Raw genomic sequence first — 19,217 nt, forward strand, 5'->3', positions numbered from 1 at the left:
CACTCTTAGTGCAAACATAAAATGAAATGCAGATTCTGATTATTAGAGTTACAGACTGTTCAGTTAGAAAGTAATTTATGAACTACTTTAGGTTTAGAAAAGTAAGTGTTATCTGTTGAACTATGAGGCTTTTTTAAAAACTAGATAAATATTTGTTTTAAATAATGATAGATGATAAAGGAATAAATAAATAAATTTTTTATGTGATAATTTATGTGAATTAATCTGATGACTTTTCACAGACCCCCTGTAGAGTGGTAAAAATCATTGTAGCCCACTCTTTAGGGATTTGTGAACAACACTTGTTCTATTATGCAAATGTTATTTTATGTCCAAGGCTTAAAGGGATAGTTCACCCAAAAATGAAAATTCAGTCACTCACTCTCATGCCTCTTGAAGGTCGGGTTTGCAGAATCTCTGAAACCATGGAAATGAATGATGACCAGTGTAATCCAATTGTCCTAAAGCCCCGACATGCCAAGTTGACTTGAAAGATGTCATTTGCACCATGTTTTTAGCCTGAATCATCACTGTAGATCCTTATCCTGGAGCCACATTCATCTGTGTGTGCACACCATCTGAACTGGGTTTGTGTGGTGTGTGCGCACAAGTGAACGGCATGTCAGGGTTTTAGGAGACTTGGATTATGCCATATGAGCAGTATGGATGCATTTTATTCATTTTTTCGAACTATTCCTTTAAATATTAAGTTTGGTATGTAAAGATAAATATTATTATTATTGTTTGTATGTTCTCTTGCTGTGCAGCCAGTATTAGAATTATGGTTGTCAGGGGTGGAAGAGGTACACTATTCAGATCCTTTACTTAAATAAAAGTACTAATACCACTAAAAAATAGTGAAAAAATATTCACATTGAACCACAAAATGTTGTAAATTAGAAATTAATTTATGAGCTCCTTATTTGTAGAAATCTTTATTTTCAAAGCAACTTGTAACTACAGCTGTCAGGGCATCAGTTTACGTTAAGACTCTCTTGATTTATAAATGGTTTATGGTTATTAATTAGACTGTAAACACCTCATAACTCATGAACAAACATTATAAACAAACTTTAACACAGTTTTCAGAACTGTGGTAAAAGCGAGCCTGATTATGAAGCGTTAAATGGTGCACACTGTATGAATCTGGTAATTTGATACTTTGATGTCAAATGAAAGTTTTTGACTGTTAAAATGTGTGGATTAAATGCTGATTATTTATTAACACATATTGGATGAAGCTGACAGGTAAAAATCCTGGCTGAAGACAAACTGAGCTCAGTAACCAATCAAATCTGAGGCTTAAACGTACAGAGAAACGTGGGCTCACTATTTGGCAAGTAACAGGCCACTGTTGCCCTTTTTATCTAATGTGTTGTAACAGCTTATTGATGAGTTACAACCAAATTAATAACCTAATTATAAACTATTTCTGAATCATTTATACATTTTATTGTAAAGTGGTACCACTGTCAGGTAATGATGTAAAAAGTAGGGGAGAGCAGGGCATCTTGTCACACTTTTTGCTTTCACTTCAGTCTCTTAATTTCAGTACATCACAGTCACTCATTTTCCATTTTAAATTAAAAATATAAATTCTTCTGCACAAATGTGTAATCTTTATATTTTTACTTCTCACTTCAATATAGAGTCATAAATAGCTGATATACAATACACATTTGTGACCAGTTGCCCTGTCCGGTAAGTTGTCTCACTATGTGGGATAAGTTGTCACATTATATTTTTTAACGAATAAAAACTTAAAAATTTAAGCTTTACGGACTATTTTTTGCAGTTAAGAGTCTAATTTCTTTGAATATTTCCCAGCATGCCACTGTTGTTAGTCTTCTGTTTAGAATGTAACCATTTTAACAGGCTTCCTTTTGTCCTTCCTATTTTTCTGCTTCTCTTTGCACATTCATACAAAAGGATCTTTTATTATAAGTTATTTCTTTTCTAATGAAAAACTCATTTTGCACCTTCCTGTGTGTTTTGACCATTTTATGGCCACATTATTTCTAACAGAACAGTATATCAGTGCTCCTGCTGTTATTTATACGTTGCAACCACCAACTTTAGCAGCAAAGTCGGCCTCTGCAGGGCTGCAGCTGTATGAAGTGGGCATAATGTGTCGCAGAGTGACATATGTTATTCTACTCGCTATATGACAACCTAATTTGGTACAGGACTTGATTTGGGTATCAAAATACACCTTTTCTCTCCTGTCGTCTGTCCAAAAATAAAATGACTAAACAAACTTACTTATCAAAGTTTTATCACATAAATAGTGCAAGTTAGTTTTTTTTACTTTTATGGTTGAAAGATCTGGAAATTGTTCTCACCCCAGCAGGTGTAACTAATATCTAGTAACTAATTACAACTACTCAAATCAGAGTAATTAAGACCTTTTTTGGGTACTTTTGTAAGTATTTTTTCAAGTCTGTAATTTGACTCAAACTTAACCATGCATTACACTATGTAATCTACTTAGTTACTTTTAAAATCATAAGTACAATTTGAATTCATATCTAAACCTTTCATCTGCATTTTTGTGGCCAATAATGCTGTTTAATTGCAAACGGGCCAATGAAAAAGATTACACAGATGAAAAAAAGATTATACTCTTAGTTTTACTTGAAATTGAGTAATATTTCAGTAATGTAAGAGTACTTCTACTTGAGTACAGATTGTCAGCAGGCTTGGAGAGTAATGGATTACATGTAACAGTATTATGTAATCTGTATACAAAAACTTTCTTTTATCTGTAACTGTATTCCATAACAGTTACAGATAAAAGAAAAAGTTGTAATTAGATTACAGATACAGTTACTAAAACTGGAGACTGTTAGCAGGATTACAATTTTAAAATAGAGAACGATATAGTACCATGCACAATTCACATGCACACAGTTGCTAATTCGTTATGATGGCCTCTAGTGAAAAAAATGCTTCACTAAGTGAAAATTTGGGCATTTTTTGTCTTTACATTAATCAATCAGTCAATCAGTCAATCAATCAATTGTGCATAACAAATGAAGGAACAGCTGGGTGAACTAATAATGCAAAACACTTAGAGTTGCAACAATGAATCTATTATCAATCAAATGTCCTATTAATCTGCATATATAATAATTGATTCAGCATTTTGAGTAATTTTTTAAGAAAGAAAATTCTCTGATTTCAGCTTCTCAGCTGTGAATAGTTCTCATGTTGTTACTCTTCTCTGGTAGTGAGTGAACTAAATATTTTTGATTCTGTTGTGGACAAAAAAGCTACGATCAAGATTTCTCACATTGTCTGACATTTTATAAACCAGACAACTAATTCATTAATGGAGAAAATGGTCGATGGATTAATTGATAATGAAAACAATCATTACAGGAAAGATTTGAAAAATAGGTCTAAACATGTGGAGCACAAGAGCATGTTTTTCAGTTGACAAGTTGTGACAGGATAAATTAACTGATGAATCATTTTGAGTATATTTTTAATTAAAAAAAAGAGTCCACATTCTTTTATTTCAGCTTCTTAAATATGAGCCCCTCCGAACTGTAGTGCAGTGAAAGTACCTCCACCATTGAATTACGCACATATTATTTATTTAAAACATTTTACAGTATGAGTTTTATAGGTAACAGTGTGTGTGTGTGCGCGTGTGTCTGAGTGTGTGAGCGTGAGTGTGTGTGCCTGTGTTTGCGCGTGCGCGGCCCCCTCTCAACGTCACCAGTCAGTGGTTTTTCGGGTTGATCCGACTTCTTTTGGCTGCTGCCGTGAGTTCACTGTATTGTAAAGGGAACAGTGAATCCTAGGAGGAGGGGGGGTTGATTTGCCAAAAAATCTCCCGATTGGGCACACATCCGGAGTCTGGACGATCATAATTTATCGCACCTTACACCTTTTTAGAGACTGAGTTTTATTGTTTTTATTAATTTATTCTATTCCTCTTAGTTTATGGTTTACACTCCGGGAGGGCAGAAATGGCGGCCAACATGTACCGGGTCGGAGGTATGTATGTCAATGTGGATCTTTTTATCAAACTGAAACCTTCACAGTTTTGCATCCCTTGAGGATTGTGTGGCTTTATTGTTGTCAGTTTGCATCTAATAGTGAGATACGGCTGTGCTACACTCACAGAGTTGCATTAAGTTGGAGCAGGAAGGTGATAATTTCTAAATATTTGGGATTCAAAATGGGTCAGGCCTCGCGTCTGTCGTGGCCACAGCAGCTAGCCGCCAGCCTGCTAAATAGCTAGCTTACAATGTAAACATTTTTCAATTGTCGGCACCTTTGTTGGGCTTTGGCTTTCGGATAATTAGACCTGTGATACGGTGGAGTGATACACCGGGGGACCTCTCGAATAGACATGTGTTTTAAAGGTTGTTAAAATGTTACCACGGGCTGTCTGAGGCTGCCTTTGTATTTGCCTCTTCTGGCATGCAGCCATTAGTACGAGTCCTTATTTAGCTAACGTTAGCACCAGCACTCATTACGCTTGTGTCTAGAGGGTAACCGTTGATTTGCGGAATCCTCGCGAGGATTGTTTGCGTTGTTTCTCTTTTGTGCCCTTTGTATAAATTAAATATGTTTTAAAATGTAACAGCGCTATATCCAGGGTGTAGTGACATACAGCTCCTGGTTAGGGTCAGGAAAAGATCATAGTTTGGGTTAAAATGACAACTCTCGCGAGAGCTATCGCGAGCCTGGGGTTCCCTTTTCGACCCGATCACTGATTACCATTATTGCAGCTGTGGCGCTCATATTACATATTTGAACGCTTCAGATCATAGTCTTGATAACATCACACACCGGGTATTGCTACAATGTCCTCCTAGTTTGACCACAGGCACTATTAATTAGCAAATTGGCTTAACCGGCTAGCTAGCTCGTTAGCAGCCTGCTGGAATTCACCATCAAATTATAGTCTCGATTCATGGCGTCGGTGCGTGAGGTTGGATTAAACCTTACACCTCTATTAACACGTACTAGGGCTTCAGATCTACATTACCACCGCGAATAAGCTTAAATGGATGGCATAGTTTCTTGACATATCATAAACATAAACAATAAGCATCTTTGCCCATGTGATATTGGCAACAGTTTATTACTGTCAGTTTCGTTACAGTACACACACACACACATATATATATATATCAGCTCATTGTCCGTATGGTCACCTCAGCTACAACCCTCCTGCTGCCTTTAAGTGCTTTTTGTAAACTCCAGCTCCTGTAATATAAAACTTGTGTATTGGATATATTTATGAAAGGACATCAAAACTGTCATGAAATTTGGCTTTTTGAAACGTTGCCTCTTCGCACATGTAGCTAGAACTACTTTGAAGGGTCTGCAACTAACAATTATTTTCATTGTCAATTAATCTTATGATCATTTTCTGGATTAATAAATTGTTTGGTCTATAAAGCAGGGTTGCTCATTTTAGTAACAATGTCATATTGACTGAAATTGTGATGGGAGTAGTGGAAACGACGAGTTTTACATTACAATTTTTATGTTCACTGAAAAAAACTATTAAAATCCGGATGATGTGATATTTATTGAGGTCTGTACCAAACAAACGTGCTTTCTTTCATTTGGGAACAAGATTTTTAGGCCTGGGCATCTCTGTAGTACCTCACTATAATGCAAATTTTGCACATATTTTTCTTTTTTTTAATTGTACTATGGTTCTGGTTCTGCAATTTGGATATTGCACTTGGCCATTTTGCAGTTTTATTGCAATGCATTGTGCGGCCCTGACAAATGGGAATGTTAGTGGAATAATCATTTTCATTAACCATGTAAAGAGCTTTGTAGGCAGGAATATTGTCTGTTTCAGAATAAGGGTAAAAACTGGAATATTTTGTGCATTTAAACATAGTCGCTGACATCTTAAAGAGAAAAATATACATGTTAGGGCTGGAATTTTTTCTTTTTCAGCAATACAACCATGGAGATAAACATTTTGAATCTAGAGGCAGACAACAGCAATATTTATGCAATGACCGAATGCAACTCAGTGTCACCCCTTGACAACTCTGTCATATTTACCTCTTCACTGAATTGTTTATGTGTCTGGAACATAGTAATTACAATTTTTCAGACAGCATTTTCTATTGACTAAAACTTTTCCAAAATTACTATATATTCTATCTTGGCAGATTTGAATCCGTCTGGATTTCTTTCTCCTCAGGCTAGGTGAAGTCATGTTTATATGCTGATTTTGTTTATGAGCAGAGGCAAAATTATGACGTAAAAATATCCTTGTTCTCTATTTATTTATCTTACAAAATCATAACAGCATGTTAACTGTCTCACAGGGTATGAGAGAACCTTTCAGTACACATACAATTGCTTGTTTGATATTCTCTGTGGGGCTTGCACATTACGATTACCCAGTTTTTTAATGGTCTTCACATCTGTTTAAATTCATCCTGTAGATCTAGCAATTGCTGATATTCATGATTTTGTCCACATTTACTCAGATATACATATGCTCAATGGTATATTTATCTACAGTATGTCACTCAGCCAATGTTTCATTCCTAAACTTGAGTTTTTAGTGAGTTGGGATGATGGTTGCAATATACAAATGTATATTGGTGACTTTTTAGTATGTGCAACCATACAGTTTAATTCCAGAAATGTTACATTTATGGAAATAATGGGATGGAATAATAATGGGAAATATATTCATATTATATTGATATTGTGATATGACATAAGATGGCTGTGTTGTAGTAAAATGATATCGTTTTCTGTAACTTTATTTACAGCCACATTGACCAATGATTACTGATAATTAGTTATCAAAGCTCTCATTGTGTCAGTATTTTGTGAAAGTACCAACAGTCTTGCAATTTCGATTGAGGTGTTTGGTCAGAAATATTGTTCTAGGCTTATTTGATTTTGTCCATATCACCCAGCCCTAACTTATATACTGTTGGGTGGTTTAATCTACATTGCTGCATCATATTCTATAGGATCAGCAATAATTGAGAATATACACTATTACAACTGCAAAATTACTCAAACCAGTTAATCTATTATTAAAGTAACTGCAGATTAATTTACTAATCAATTAATGATTGATTAATCATTGCAGCTCTAGTTACAGTGAAGTGACCAGTTTGTGTGTTTTTCTTTTGCAGATTATGTATTCTTTGAGAACTCCTCCAGTAACCCTTACCTGATCCGCCGGATAGAAGAACTCAACAAGGTAATGAAGTGTTTACGTGTCATTTTTGTGTATGTTTAGTCCTTTTAATGCCTGAGGGTGAATAGCTAGGATTCCTCTCTGTTTCACGTCTCCACCCCCTCTTTGTGATGCTGTATGCTTGTCCATTTTGTGACTAAAAGTATTTGTGATATGATGGAGTGTGACAGGTGTTCCGTGATCTCCTAACTGCCGTTGATTTCACCAGACACACCTGTTGGGAGTGTATGTGTAGGCGGGGTAAATTATTGTAATGAACAGTGTGGGAGCTCAGATAGCTTTGGACTAAAGACCTGTTTGTAGCAGCTTTGAAACGTAACATGGTTTCATGTTTTTCTGTCAATATTTGATCAGTTGTAGAGTTTAACGTTTTAATTTATTAAGGGATATGTTGCTTAAAGTTCCCATGAAGTCAAAATTGATGTTTAAGTGTTTATATCACAGAAATATTGCACTATGTGTCAACTATACTACACAATACGGCATTTCAGAATTTCTTAGCACCCAAAATTAAGGATGTCCTATTGTCCCAGGGACAGTATAAAGAGCACGTGGCACACAAAGATTCAGTGTCTGGGAAAATTCTGGGACAGTAGAGAAACTTTAATGTAAAATATGTTGCAACAAATTTCCAAATAATGGATTAACTGACCACATATTAGGAATCTAAATGATTAATTTCTCGCCTGAAAAAATATTAAAACTTACTTAAGTTATATATCACCAGTGTTAGAATGAATGTAAATGACTCATAGGGGTGTAAGAAAATATCGAGTAACACGATAGTATATTATGTGATACTGTACTGATTCTCAAAACACTGTATTGTGATATTTTGATGCAAGCAAAGATTAGTGGCAGTGGTTAATTTTGTGTTGCGTTTAAAACCCCAATTGCTAGATAGTAGGGCTGTTATCCACCTTCCCTTGTTCTGATTGCATGAAAGAGTAAACCTTTTCAACTCAAATGTTATACATATGGTGGTGGGTTCTTTATACAATTACAGTTTTCCTAAAATTAGATTTAAAAAAATGGCATCATATCGTCTTGCTTAAAGTATTGCAATATATTGACTTGTAACCCTTGTATCGTGATACAAATTGTATCTCTAGATTCTTGCCAATTCACAGTCCTACTCACTTAGTCAGTGTTTTGGCATTCACCATTAAAGTTGTGTAGCTGAACATATGACTCAAGTCTTAATTTTCACTTGCAGCACAAAATGTCAGAATTAAATTAATTTCAGAATGAAAAAGTGACTTCAGTTTGGGAAATGATTGTAAATCTTGGGAAAACTAGAATTTGGGAAGTTACAGTATACATAGAAAAAAAAATTCCTGCCCTGGCTTGTCTTTTCCTGGAAAATGATTAAAAACTGATGATGATCTGTGCTCAGTGGTGTACACTAAATTTGCATCCAGTGACCCAGCAGAGCATGGGAGGAGAATACATTCATTCACTGGAGCAGATTTGAGTGTTATGGGGGGCTGAGCTTCGCTGTTCAAAAGCACAACTTTATAACTTGATTCACTGACTAGGGTAAAACTGGACCATGTTTCATGGAAAAAATATTTTCTGGTTTTCCCTCCGATGTCCTCCAGCCTCATATTTGTTTATTGCGACCGGTCACCGGGATGAACACAGTTTCTGAGACCATCAGGGACTACAATACTGAGGTTGTCCATGGAGTTTCCTGATGGAAAGATAGTTTTACTTGTTGCTTGAGTAGCTTAACTAACTGCTAACTGCCATTAGCTTGGTTAGCTGTGACTCAACTGCCCTGTGCTGGGAGTCAAATTCAGCAAAACAACCCCAACTCTATACTGTACCATATTCCCTGTTATCAGACTGTCCTCCATTGGTCTCGGAGGCTGTTCTGGTCCTGGTCCAGCCGAGTTCTTGGTCTGAGTAGAGTCTGCTAATAGACTTGTTCTGTTCCTACATCCATGGACTGCTTTGTTGCATTGCGTTGGGGGCATAACCCACATCCAGCGCTATTGGATATTGTAACAGCCATTTGATGTCTATGACAAGTTCCTCCCTGACTGCTTTACAGGAAACATGCAAGCAATATGTCTGCTAACATTTTCATGGGAACTTATCAGGCACATTAGAAAAGCTTTTCCTGTGTTGCACTTGCACTAAGCTACTCCGATAAATTCATGTCATTATCAGATGGTGTGGGCAGGAAAGTGTACGAGGTTGTATTTTATAAAATAAAGACAGGAGACACTGTGATTATCATAAGTGATAAAGTGGGTGGACAAAATAACAGGAACTCCCTACAGAATGATGCAGTGTAAAACAGTGGGCCTGCAAAAGATACAGTGTGTTTAAAAGAGAAAGGTAGCTTTAACTTGGTGGCCATTTTTGCAATAAATCATGAGGTATTTGTGTGTTTATCCCTCAATTTAAATACCTATGCACTTACTTGGGCTGCACAATTAATTGAGATATTATCAAAATCAAAATCTGATCAGGTGTTGCAGAAGCAAGGAAAAATGTGTCAAAAGCAGTATTAGAATGAAGTATTGTTGTGCTGCAGACTTGCTCTGGCATACAAATCTTCATACTTGTTGTTCTCCAGATGTCAGAAAATATGTTCATTTGGTACTGGCCCCAACAAATGTCACAGCATCATTATTTTAATAGCTTTTATCAACAAAAAGGAAAATTGTGATATAAAAGTTATCATTTCCCTTAGTTTGCAAATCATATCGCAATATCTGTCAAAATAATCGCAATATGATTTATTTTTTAATCATATCGTGCAGCCCTAGCTCCCTGGAAAAGCAGCCGAAGACAGAAGCAGTTCTCTCAATCCTCGTACCCCCACATCGATTCTCTCTCCATCAGTCACAGCATTTAATAGTAGCTGAGTCTTTAAGCCTGTCGGACTAATTATACAGCGAGACAATCAATCAATCATTTGATCAAAAGAGCTGTTGCTGCCCTGGTCAACCTGTCATAGCAACATAGCTTGACGGGCGCACAAAAGAGCCAGGTCTCTTGGGAAATTAGAGGTTTGTGCAGGGAGGTGTTGCCACCTCTTTCAGTCAGCCTGGATCCCTGTGCTCTCTTCTGTTTCAGACGGCCAGTGGGAATGTGGAGGCCAAGGTGGTTTGTTTCTACAGAAGGAGAGACATCTCCCACAGCCTCATCCAGCTCGCAGACAAACATGCAAGTGAGTAGCAACTCCTGTCACACCTTCAGACTTTTTGTTTCGGTGCCACATGTGAATAAATGTTAAAAGTCCCTTAAGCAATCGAGTGTTATAAAAGACAATGCAATTTCTTCTGAATTTGTATATTTATATTCAGTACTATACAAAAGTCATTGAACAGATAATTTGGATAATGAGTTCTTTCTTTCCTGGCCTCACAGAAGTGAAGATTTTCAGATTTTCTCTGTTGTACTTGCTTCTGAATAGAACAGGTTTTAACCGTTGAACATGTCACATTACGCTTGAAGAAACTGTGATGGTGGTTTTCCCCTTTTTATAATTTTTATTTTTCATTCTGTAGGCTAGATCAAACACTTAAAGCTGCTGTAAGCAATTTGATATGAGGTACCAGACACAGAGAGAGGTGGAAGGTTTTGCATTGTGTACAGTCAGTCTGCTAAGCCCCTCCCACCAAATGATGCGTCAAACATGCACATGCATTTTGCTGGACAAGATCAGTTTTGTCAACTGTTGTAAATCGCTAGCAAACAGATGTCTATTCTGCTTTGCTAGGTATGTCTGACTCAGTTTTTTGTCTTGCTTCATTTTGTTCGTTATAGTCAGTTTTTTTCTGAAATAATCCTGATATGATTTTGCCTATTGCGGTGTTAATTAACAAATTGAAATAATAATCAGTATATAAATAGATAGTAATCTGCGGATGTGAAGAATGGACAGTGCAGCACCAGTCTGAAACTGAAAACTCAAATGCACCTGACAATCATACAGACATCCTCAGTGAGGGAAAATGTCATTATGGTCTTTCTGCTGCGTGACAGTCAGGCAGATATTTTCAGCCATGTTTCCACTTAACACTTCCTTTGTACATTGTAACATTTACTGTCTATATGATTATTTTTTTTATTCATGTCTCCCTCGGCTCCAGAGTGCAACCATTAAGTCACATAAATAGTCAATGTGGTGTGTCTTGAAAATATGCTGCTATTCATATTTATATATCACATTTATTTCTCAATGACTTATTTCCTGGAGGTAGAGAACAGGAGTGTGAGTGTGGCTGAATGAGGAGAAGAAAACAGGAGAGGAAGGTGTTGTTATCACAACAACACCTGGTCTGTGTAGGAAGCCTTCTACCTGTTTCAAGTGATGTTTCACTTTGTCCTTTGGTCCAGAATAAAACAAATTAATTGATCTTTATCTGGAAATAAAACAAAACTCCCCTCCGCCAAGCAAACCCACAACTTTAAAGGAGGATTATTGTGATGAAGAGTCAGCAGCAGGAGGAGCGCCAGTGAAGAATGGTTTATAAAGTTTACACTGACAGGAAAGACAGGAATGTACTGTGTGACTGACTACTATTCACTCTCTGTGTGGTCACTGAGCATTTGTGGAAAACCAGTTTTGCGTATTTGTCTAGTCTCTGTAAACATAAAGCAACCTTAAGCACAAAAACATAAAACCATACAATATGCAGGGACATATGTATTCATCACAGTACAGTGCCAATTCTACAAGCTATTTGGAGTCAGTCGTCCTCCAGCTGGTCAGCAGAAGAGACAGAAACAATAATAAAATTTAACACTGCCTACCACTCTGTGGAAAAAAATGGAACTCACACAATTTATGGCTCAGATTAGTTCAGGGGGGAAAACAAAAGGACAGCCAGTTTACAGAAATAAAACAAAATGTGCAGTTTGTAGGAGTCAAAGCTGAAATGTCTGTTATTATTACCAAACTACTGATCCACAAGTCGAGATACAAAAATATCAATGGCTACACTTACATGACAATGACTTAACTGTTTGCATGGGCGCTAAATAAAGTGGTGCAATAGAATGTGTGTTTACATGCCCCAGATCACACCAAAATCAAAAATAGACATTTTAACTCTGACCTGTAGTGCTTAGTTTTGGAGATAACAGCTGTAGAAATGTTGGCCTTCTCTCCAGTAATGAAATTAGATGGCACGAAGTCCTGTGGTACTCAAATCGCCCCTCCAAAATGTAATTGAAAAACTCAACAGCAGTGTCTCTTTGCAGAAATCATGATTCAGTTGCTCAAAATAATCCACAACACTTGTTGTGAGCAGTCACAGTCTAATGCAGTGACTAGATTCTTTCTGCAGGACAATCTACCAGATCTGCTTTAGACTGTACATGAAACTGCTCACAACAAGGTTTGTGTACTATCTTGAGTAACTGGGTCATGCTTTTTGGAAAGCCGACGCTTTTTTCAAATGTTTCACTTGTATTTTTCTGGTGCTTTGAGCACCACAAGCCGTGTGCCATTTACTTCCATTACATTGGAGAGAAGTTAGAGATCTCTACAGCTGATATATCTGAAACTCTGCAACTTGCCCCAAAAACATCTAGATAGATAAGTGGCACTACAGGCCAAAATATGTGTTTGTGATTTTGGAGTGAACTGTCCCTTTATTCAGAACATAACTTTTTGGCATGTGCAAGCTGGTTCAGCCTGCTGTGAAGGATTGAACCTGTAGGAAATATAACAGGAGAAATTGTTCCTGTTTGGCGACTGCCAGTAAACAAAGAACAAGTTGTTTTTCCTCCAGTGTTGTTTGAAAATGGAACCACATTGCATCATGGGAACAATAGCAGCACCTTTAAATCTTTTGAAGTTTCTTAGTGATATCTACTACTACTGCCATGTTTCTGTCCCTCTTGGAAACTCTTTCTTGAAATCCACGTGGGGCAGACATGCACAGAAAGAATATTTTATTCCAACCAGAGAGAAACGATCGGTTTAACCGATGGTTATTATTTTCCTATTGAATTGGTCTGTTCAAGAAGGGAGTTTTCACTGGAGGTATCCTGGGGCCCAGTTGGCTAAATTTGCATCCATTTTGTCTATCAGGCTGATTAATCTTGCAGCCAAAGATCAAACAGCAGCTGAGGGCTAAACTTTGTGTCTACAGGAGAATGAACCTACCTACATTGTGATTAAGTCGTGCAGTGAGTTTTATTGCCAGTATTTTGAAGTATCTGCTACTAAAGATGTTGTGATGCTAGTATTATTTTACACTTTCATACAACACTAATATTAAAAACTCAGTACCTATTTTGAAACCATGGCAAAAAAGAACAAAAACACAAAAAGCACACAAAATTTTTTTTTTTATTATCAACAACTCACTCGTGGTGCTGCCACAGAAAAAGCCACTGAACACTGTTTGGTTTTGCTGCAAGCCAAATTTCAGACAGGACAACAAAGACTGAACTGAACCGAGGTCTTGAACCAGCATTTTTTAAAAGTTTTGATAGCTTTAGTACTCTTAACATTATGATTAACAGACATTGTACTATTTTAAACACTTGGTGTTGAACAAGTATTGAAGTATTTATTCCTTTGGCAGTGTTTTATACCACTGAGATTGCTACTGCCTCCCTGCTACAATAGAGGTGTGATGAACAGTGTTTATAAAATGAACTTTATTTATCCCACACTGGGGAAATTCACTTGTTACAGCAGCTCCAGAATGAAAACTACAGGTAGAAAAAAAGTGAGTGATGACTAGAATACAAATAACATAAAATATAAAAGAAGTAAAACATATAAAATATGTTTTTATGTAGTGTCACTCAACACATCTAAAAATTTGATTTTATAATAACTCAGCGGAGCTTGCGTCTGCTTCCTGTTTTATCTTTCCTACCCCGCCTTGCACTACTTGAATGCATACATTTAAGCATCCACTGACAAAATCCTGAGAAAAGCTGTCATCTTACTGTGAAGACCTATAAATTAACAACCAGTTGCTAACCTCAGTGACAAGTAAGAGGTAGACTTCCTGTAGTCGCCTTTCAGTGGTTTGCTGGTGAAAAGCTTTCTGTGTGAAACAGAAGCAGCAAAAAAACTTTCAGTTTTCATTAGCTGTCTTTACACGGCAATTACAGCTCTGATGTATCAAAGGAGAGCAGATCAGACAGCAGCAAGGCTGCGATCTGGTGGATAAAAGTAGAGTGGAGTTGCAAAATGGAGAGACTATGTTACACTAAAATGTGAACATAAAGAGAGGCTTTTAAAGATGGTGAACTAACTAATTCACTGCTCAGTTGAGTGGACTGTCAAAGGGGTCAGCATACTTCAAATGAAATACTTGTTACGCAGCTTCTGAAATCCCCCTTCCCCTTCTCTCTCAAGTGTCCTTTTGCTTTCGTTGTTTCTGTGTCCCGCCGCTCTCTAAGATGGAAGGTGTTTTTGTCCCGCCCTCAAGTGTGCCTCGAAACCCTTAAGTCTTCAGACTTGTTTAGATAAACTGGTTTGTTTTGAGCATACCTCTGCTTTAAAGGTTTAGATCTGACAGAGTTGTCTTCTGCTGTGAAGCCTCAGTGTAAATGTACATGCTCAAAGCCTGTCACACCGCAGTGCAGCTGAGAGAAGAAATAGACTAGTTCACACCATGTGTCCAGCCACATTGTAAATTAAAAGTATTTAGGGGGTTGGTGATACAGCTGAAAAATCATTATAGTCATGAAGTTTCACGTCAGTTATTGTTAAATGATTGATCATGTAGGTTGTGACCGACAACCTGCCTCAGGAGATAAAATCAGTTTGTTGGTCCCATCATCCATTCATTACCCTCCACTTACTTGAGGTTGGTTCACGTGGCAGCAGGCTAAGCAGGGTGTTTGAGACATCTCTCTCCCCAGCAACGCTTTCCAGCTCCTCCTTGGAGATCCCGAGGGGTTCCCAGCAGCAGTCATGATTTCCTCTCCATCTGCACTAGGCCTGCGACTAACGATTAATCTGTGGATTATTTTCTATATCAATCGATTAACTCTATCACGTCTTGTGTCATGCATCTTGTCGGTTGAAACATAGGTCCTTTTTTCAGGTCTTTCTTGTAACAATTATTTTGATTTTTAATTAATTTATCAATCATTTTCTCAAGTAACTGAGAAAATTGGTCCATGATGTATCAGAAAATTGTGAAATGTGTGTTTCCCAAAGTCCAAGATGACATGCTCAAATGTTTCATCCACAACCCAGAGATATTCGGTTTACTGTCAGCAGAGTTAAGAAGCCAGAAAATATTCATATTTATTCACAACGATGAATCGATTATCAAAATAGTTGACAATTAATTGTCAATTAGTCAATTAATAATCGATTAATTATTGCAGCTCGAGTCTGCACTAATTTTATCACTGTTTCTGGGGAGTATTTGCTGTGTGCTTTTGTATTTGAGTGAAAGATTATAGAAGATTTTATTGAATTACTTTCTTATTGCTATTGATGACGGCATCCAGCCTTTTACATGTTGCCATTATTTTGTGCCCAGGCCCAGTTTTTTTGTCTTTCCTGGAGGACTTCATCGTGTTGCACTCGGATTTTCACATGAAAAAATGATTAACAGTTGTGTCAAGAATGGAAAAAAATTGAAATCCAGACTCCCGTCTCACCTCCGCACAGCTGGCCAATCACGGTGTGAAGTGGGTGTGAGATTGTCGGTTTCCGAAAGTTGCAGAAAGGTGTGGGCGGAGGGATTTTCTGAAGCTACTGGGCCAGCATACTGGCAGCTTAAAGTGTGATATATAATGGGACGAAACGGGGAATCCGGGCCTCTGTAGGATTTTTTAACAGGGATGTGACGCTGTACCAGTGCCAATACTAGCTTGTGAAAACAACTGGTGTTATAATAGGTAGTTGCCAGTGTTTGATGATCTCTATTTATCTAAGTACATGCCTGCGCTGTGTAACAGTGATTTAAAATGTTTATCTGCTGCTGCTGACTCAACTGCAGCAAGCAAATCCTGCATTTGTGGATGAACACTGTGTTCCCAAAGTTGCATTTCTAGTAATAGTCCTGAGCATAATAGCTTGTGTGTCTTTAATGGATGGCAGCAACAGTTTGTGATTGCAAAGCCCACGAGAGCCGTTTTACCAGCCCATTGTTTTATATCTGAAGAGAGTGCAGATATAAAGCATCATTAAGTAGTTTTGTATGAAATCTTAGAAATAAATGGATAAATAGAGCTGAAAACATTTGATAATCTGTTGGTCTCTGTCACGATTACGCCACTGTGTTTCTTGTGTTGTTTTTCTTCAACTTGTAACACATGTATTCCTCATTTATGTGTTTTCTGGTGTGATTTTCTCCTTTGCAGAGGAGTTGGAAGAGGAGAAGGAGAACCCGACAGAGACAGAGCTAACAGAAAAACAGAAACACCAGCTTCGCCACAGAGAGCTCTTCCTCTCCCGGCAGTATGAGAGTCTACCTGCGACACACATCAGGTACTGTAAAGGCGCTCACACCTCATCATCTGCAGGCAGTGTCCATGAAAAGACACTCATCCAGCCATGAACAACACGCAAATTGTTTGCTGCTCACTTCCTGTGTCTGTGTTTTACATGGTGCTTGTTGCCTCCCTCTCTCTATTAGGGGGAAGTGCAGTGTCGCATTATTGAATGAGACTGAAGCCGTTCTTTCATACCTTGACAAAGAGGTGAGTCAGATTTACTTGATTTGTCATCTCTTACTGGTTTTTACTTGCTTCAGTCATAGAGGGTCTAGTCATGCTTTATATGCTTTTTCATATGCCGGGTGTCAAAATCTGATAGAACGCCTTGGGCTGCAACCAACAATGACTTTCACTGTTGATTAATCAACTGGTTATGTTCTTTACTTAGTGAAAAATACCTCCAGTACAATTTTGTAACACCCAGGATGATGGTTTCAGATTGCATGTTCTGTCAAACAAACACCCCAAGACTAAAACTTTTAAGTTTATTATCACATAAGGCAAAAACAGTCAGACAATCCACACATTTGAGAAGCTGGAACTATAGTATATTAGGATTCTTTGCGATTAATTAAGTAATCTATTGTCAAAATAGTTGTCCTTTGGTTAATTAAGTAACCACAAGTTTTATCACGATCAGGGATGTCATGATTCTCAAAATTTAGTAGTCCGTGATACTAAAAAAACAGTTTGAAATTTCAGGGATTGTTATTTTTCTTTGCCACAAAACTCTTCTGAGTTGCTAAGACAAAAGACTGAGGGGGAGCATGTTGTCAGAGGAGCTTGTTGCCATGTCTGGAAAGTAATACAAAAGTGCAATGATTTCTGCTGCTGAACTTTGAATGAAAGTTGAACTCAGAGTGCAGCAGCAGTTTAAATTCTCTAACATGGTGACAGACAAAATGCCTATGTATTTGACATGTTGATGACAGATGACTAGATGGTAGCCTTAGGGCTATGTTTACCTCATGTTCGCCTTCAGAGTTTAGCTGTTGCAAACATTGTGGAATATAACTGGCAACACAACTGTATAGCTGCTGAGACAAAACTAATGGTGAGGTGTATTTCAGGATAACAAGGAGAACACAGTGTACATTGTTAATGTTACGTTAACATGAAGTGAAACTCACTCATTCACCCTCGAGATGTTTGTCTGTGAGCTGCTTCGCTAAGTTAGTAAGTTGGATGTGTTTCCTCCTGTCGCCTGAAAAGGTTGATGGCACCTTTTTCATACTGGTTGTGGTGAATTTATTATTATTCCCCAATGATCTGCCTGGATCACATGTTTCCATAGATGTCTGTTTACTGTGTTTCTTTGCGACGAGTGGAGGTGAAGCTGTGGCTGCAGCTCTACATGTTGCTATCTTACACTTAGCTAGCTGTTATTGTTCCACCATGTTTTTTCTTCCTTTGGCATTTAATGGCAGACTACAGCACATGTAGACTACAGCACACCTGGTTGGACACCTCATTTGCATATGCCATGAGGCTTGTCTTTTGATAAGTCTCTTCTATGAAAATCCTTAATATTTTCACATGATTTATTGCCCTGAGGGCAGTAAATATCCTCATAGTCTTTTTCTTGGCTGCTTGCCATTATCCACATGGTGCTCACTGTTTGAATGTTTAGGCAGGAAGTGTGCTTGGACAAAAATGGTGACACAGACATGCCATGGGAATTGGGAATATCAAAATAAAGGCATATCTTTAAAATGATCCATAGAGGATATTGGATCATTGATCCTGATTGATAGATTGTTACACCCCTAGTAATCAAGCATTTGGCATTTAAGCTTTAAAAAAGTTGCAGTAGTTATGTTAATTTCCTTCTTAAACTTAACCCTCTCATTTTTATTTTAGCATGTTACTGTTTTGAGTTCTTTCATCCTTCATTTCACACTGGGAATCCCAGGAATTAAAAAAAAAAAATCATATTTAAGGATTGAATGTATACTAGAAGAATAATTGGGTTTGACATTAGAGCCAGTGTCTTGAAATATGGAGGCTGATTGATGTGTTATTTTCCTCAGGATACATTCTTCTACTCACTGGTGTACGACCCAACACAGAAGACCCTTCTGGCTGACAAAGGAGAGATCAGAGTGGGACCGCGCTTTCAGGCAGACGTACCTGAAATGCTACAAGAAGGTCAGTCAAAACTGCTCATCATTCACTCAAAAAGTGATTTATTTAATTAGACCTACACGTTTTGTTGTTAACATCCTTTTTTTTGTTTTATTTAATCTTAAGCCCCATTATCCACACTTCTACTGTGTGTGTTTCTGTGATTGGTCTCAAAAAGTTACAGTGGGGAAAAGTTGTTGTTCTGTAGAGGGGTGAGAATATGCATCTTTGTTCTTATAATGGAGATAGTAGCAGCTTCTTTTCCTTGTTGAAGTAAAGTAAAAGTATCTTTTAGAGGTTTGGTGTTAAAGCACATGATTAATTCTCCTGGTTTCTAGATTGTGCACACTTGACGTGAACAATGAATTACATTGTTTAATGACTGATTTTATTTGAAGCCTCTTTGACACACGTGACTTAAAAGTTTCCGCAA

At 37.5% G+C, this 19,217-nt stretch overlaps 1 protein-coding gene across 1 annotated transcript in view; it reads left to right on the plus strand.

Annotated features, from left to right (window-relative positions):
- The first annotated feature begins 3,739 nt into the window (after positions 1–3,739).
- Positions 3,740–19,217, plus strand: part of mta3 (metastasis associated 1 family, member 3) — a 43,946-nt gene continuing 28,468 nt past the window's right edge. The window contains exons 1-6 of the mRNA XM_084740108.1: positions 3,740–4,005; positions 7,149–7,216; positions 10,304–10,397; positions 16,526–16,652; positions 16,801–16,864; positions 18,691–18,808. Coding sequence (XP_084596234.1) covers positions 3,978–4,005; positions 7,149–7,216; positions 10,304–10,397; positions 16,526–16,652; positions 16,801–16,864; positions 18,691–18,808 — 499 coding nt within the window. The 5' untranslated portion in view covers positions 3,740–3,977. The remainder of the gene's footprint in view (positions 4,006–7,148; positions 7,217–10,303; positions 10,398–16,525; positions 16,653–16,800; positions 16,865–18,690; positions 18,809–19,217) is intronic.

Source organism: Lutjanus erythropterus, chromosome 17, assembly GCF_056507025.1.
Source record: "Lutjanus erythropterus isolate fLutEry1 chromosome 17, fLutEry1.hap2, whole genome shotgun sequence".
NCBI lineage: Eukaryota > Metazoa > Chordata > Actinopteri > Lutjaniformes > Lutjanidae > Lutjanus > Lutjanus erythropterus.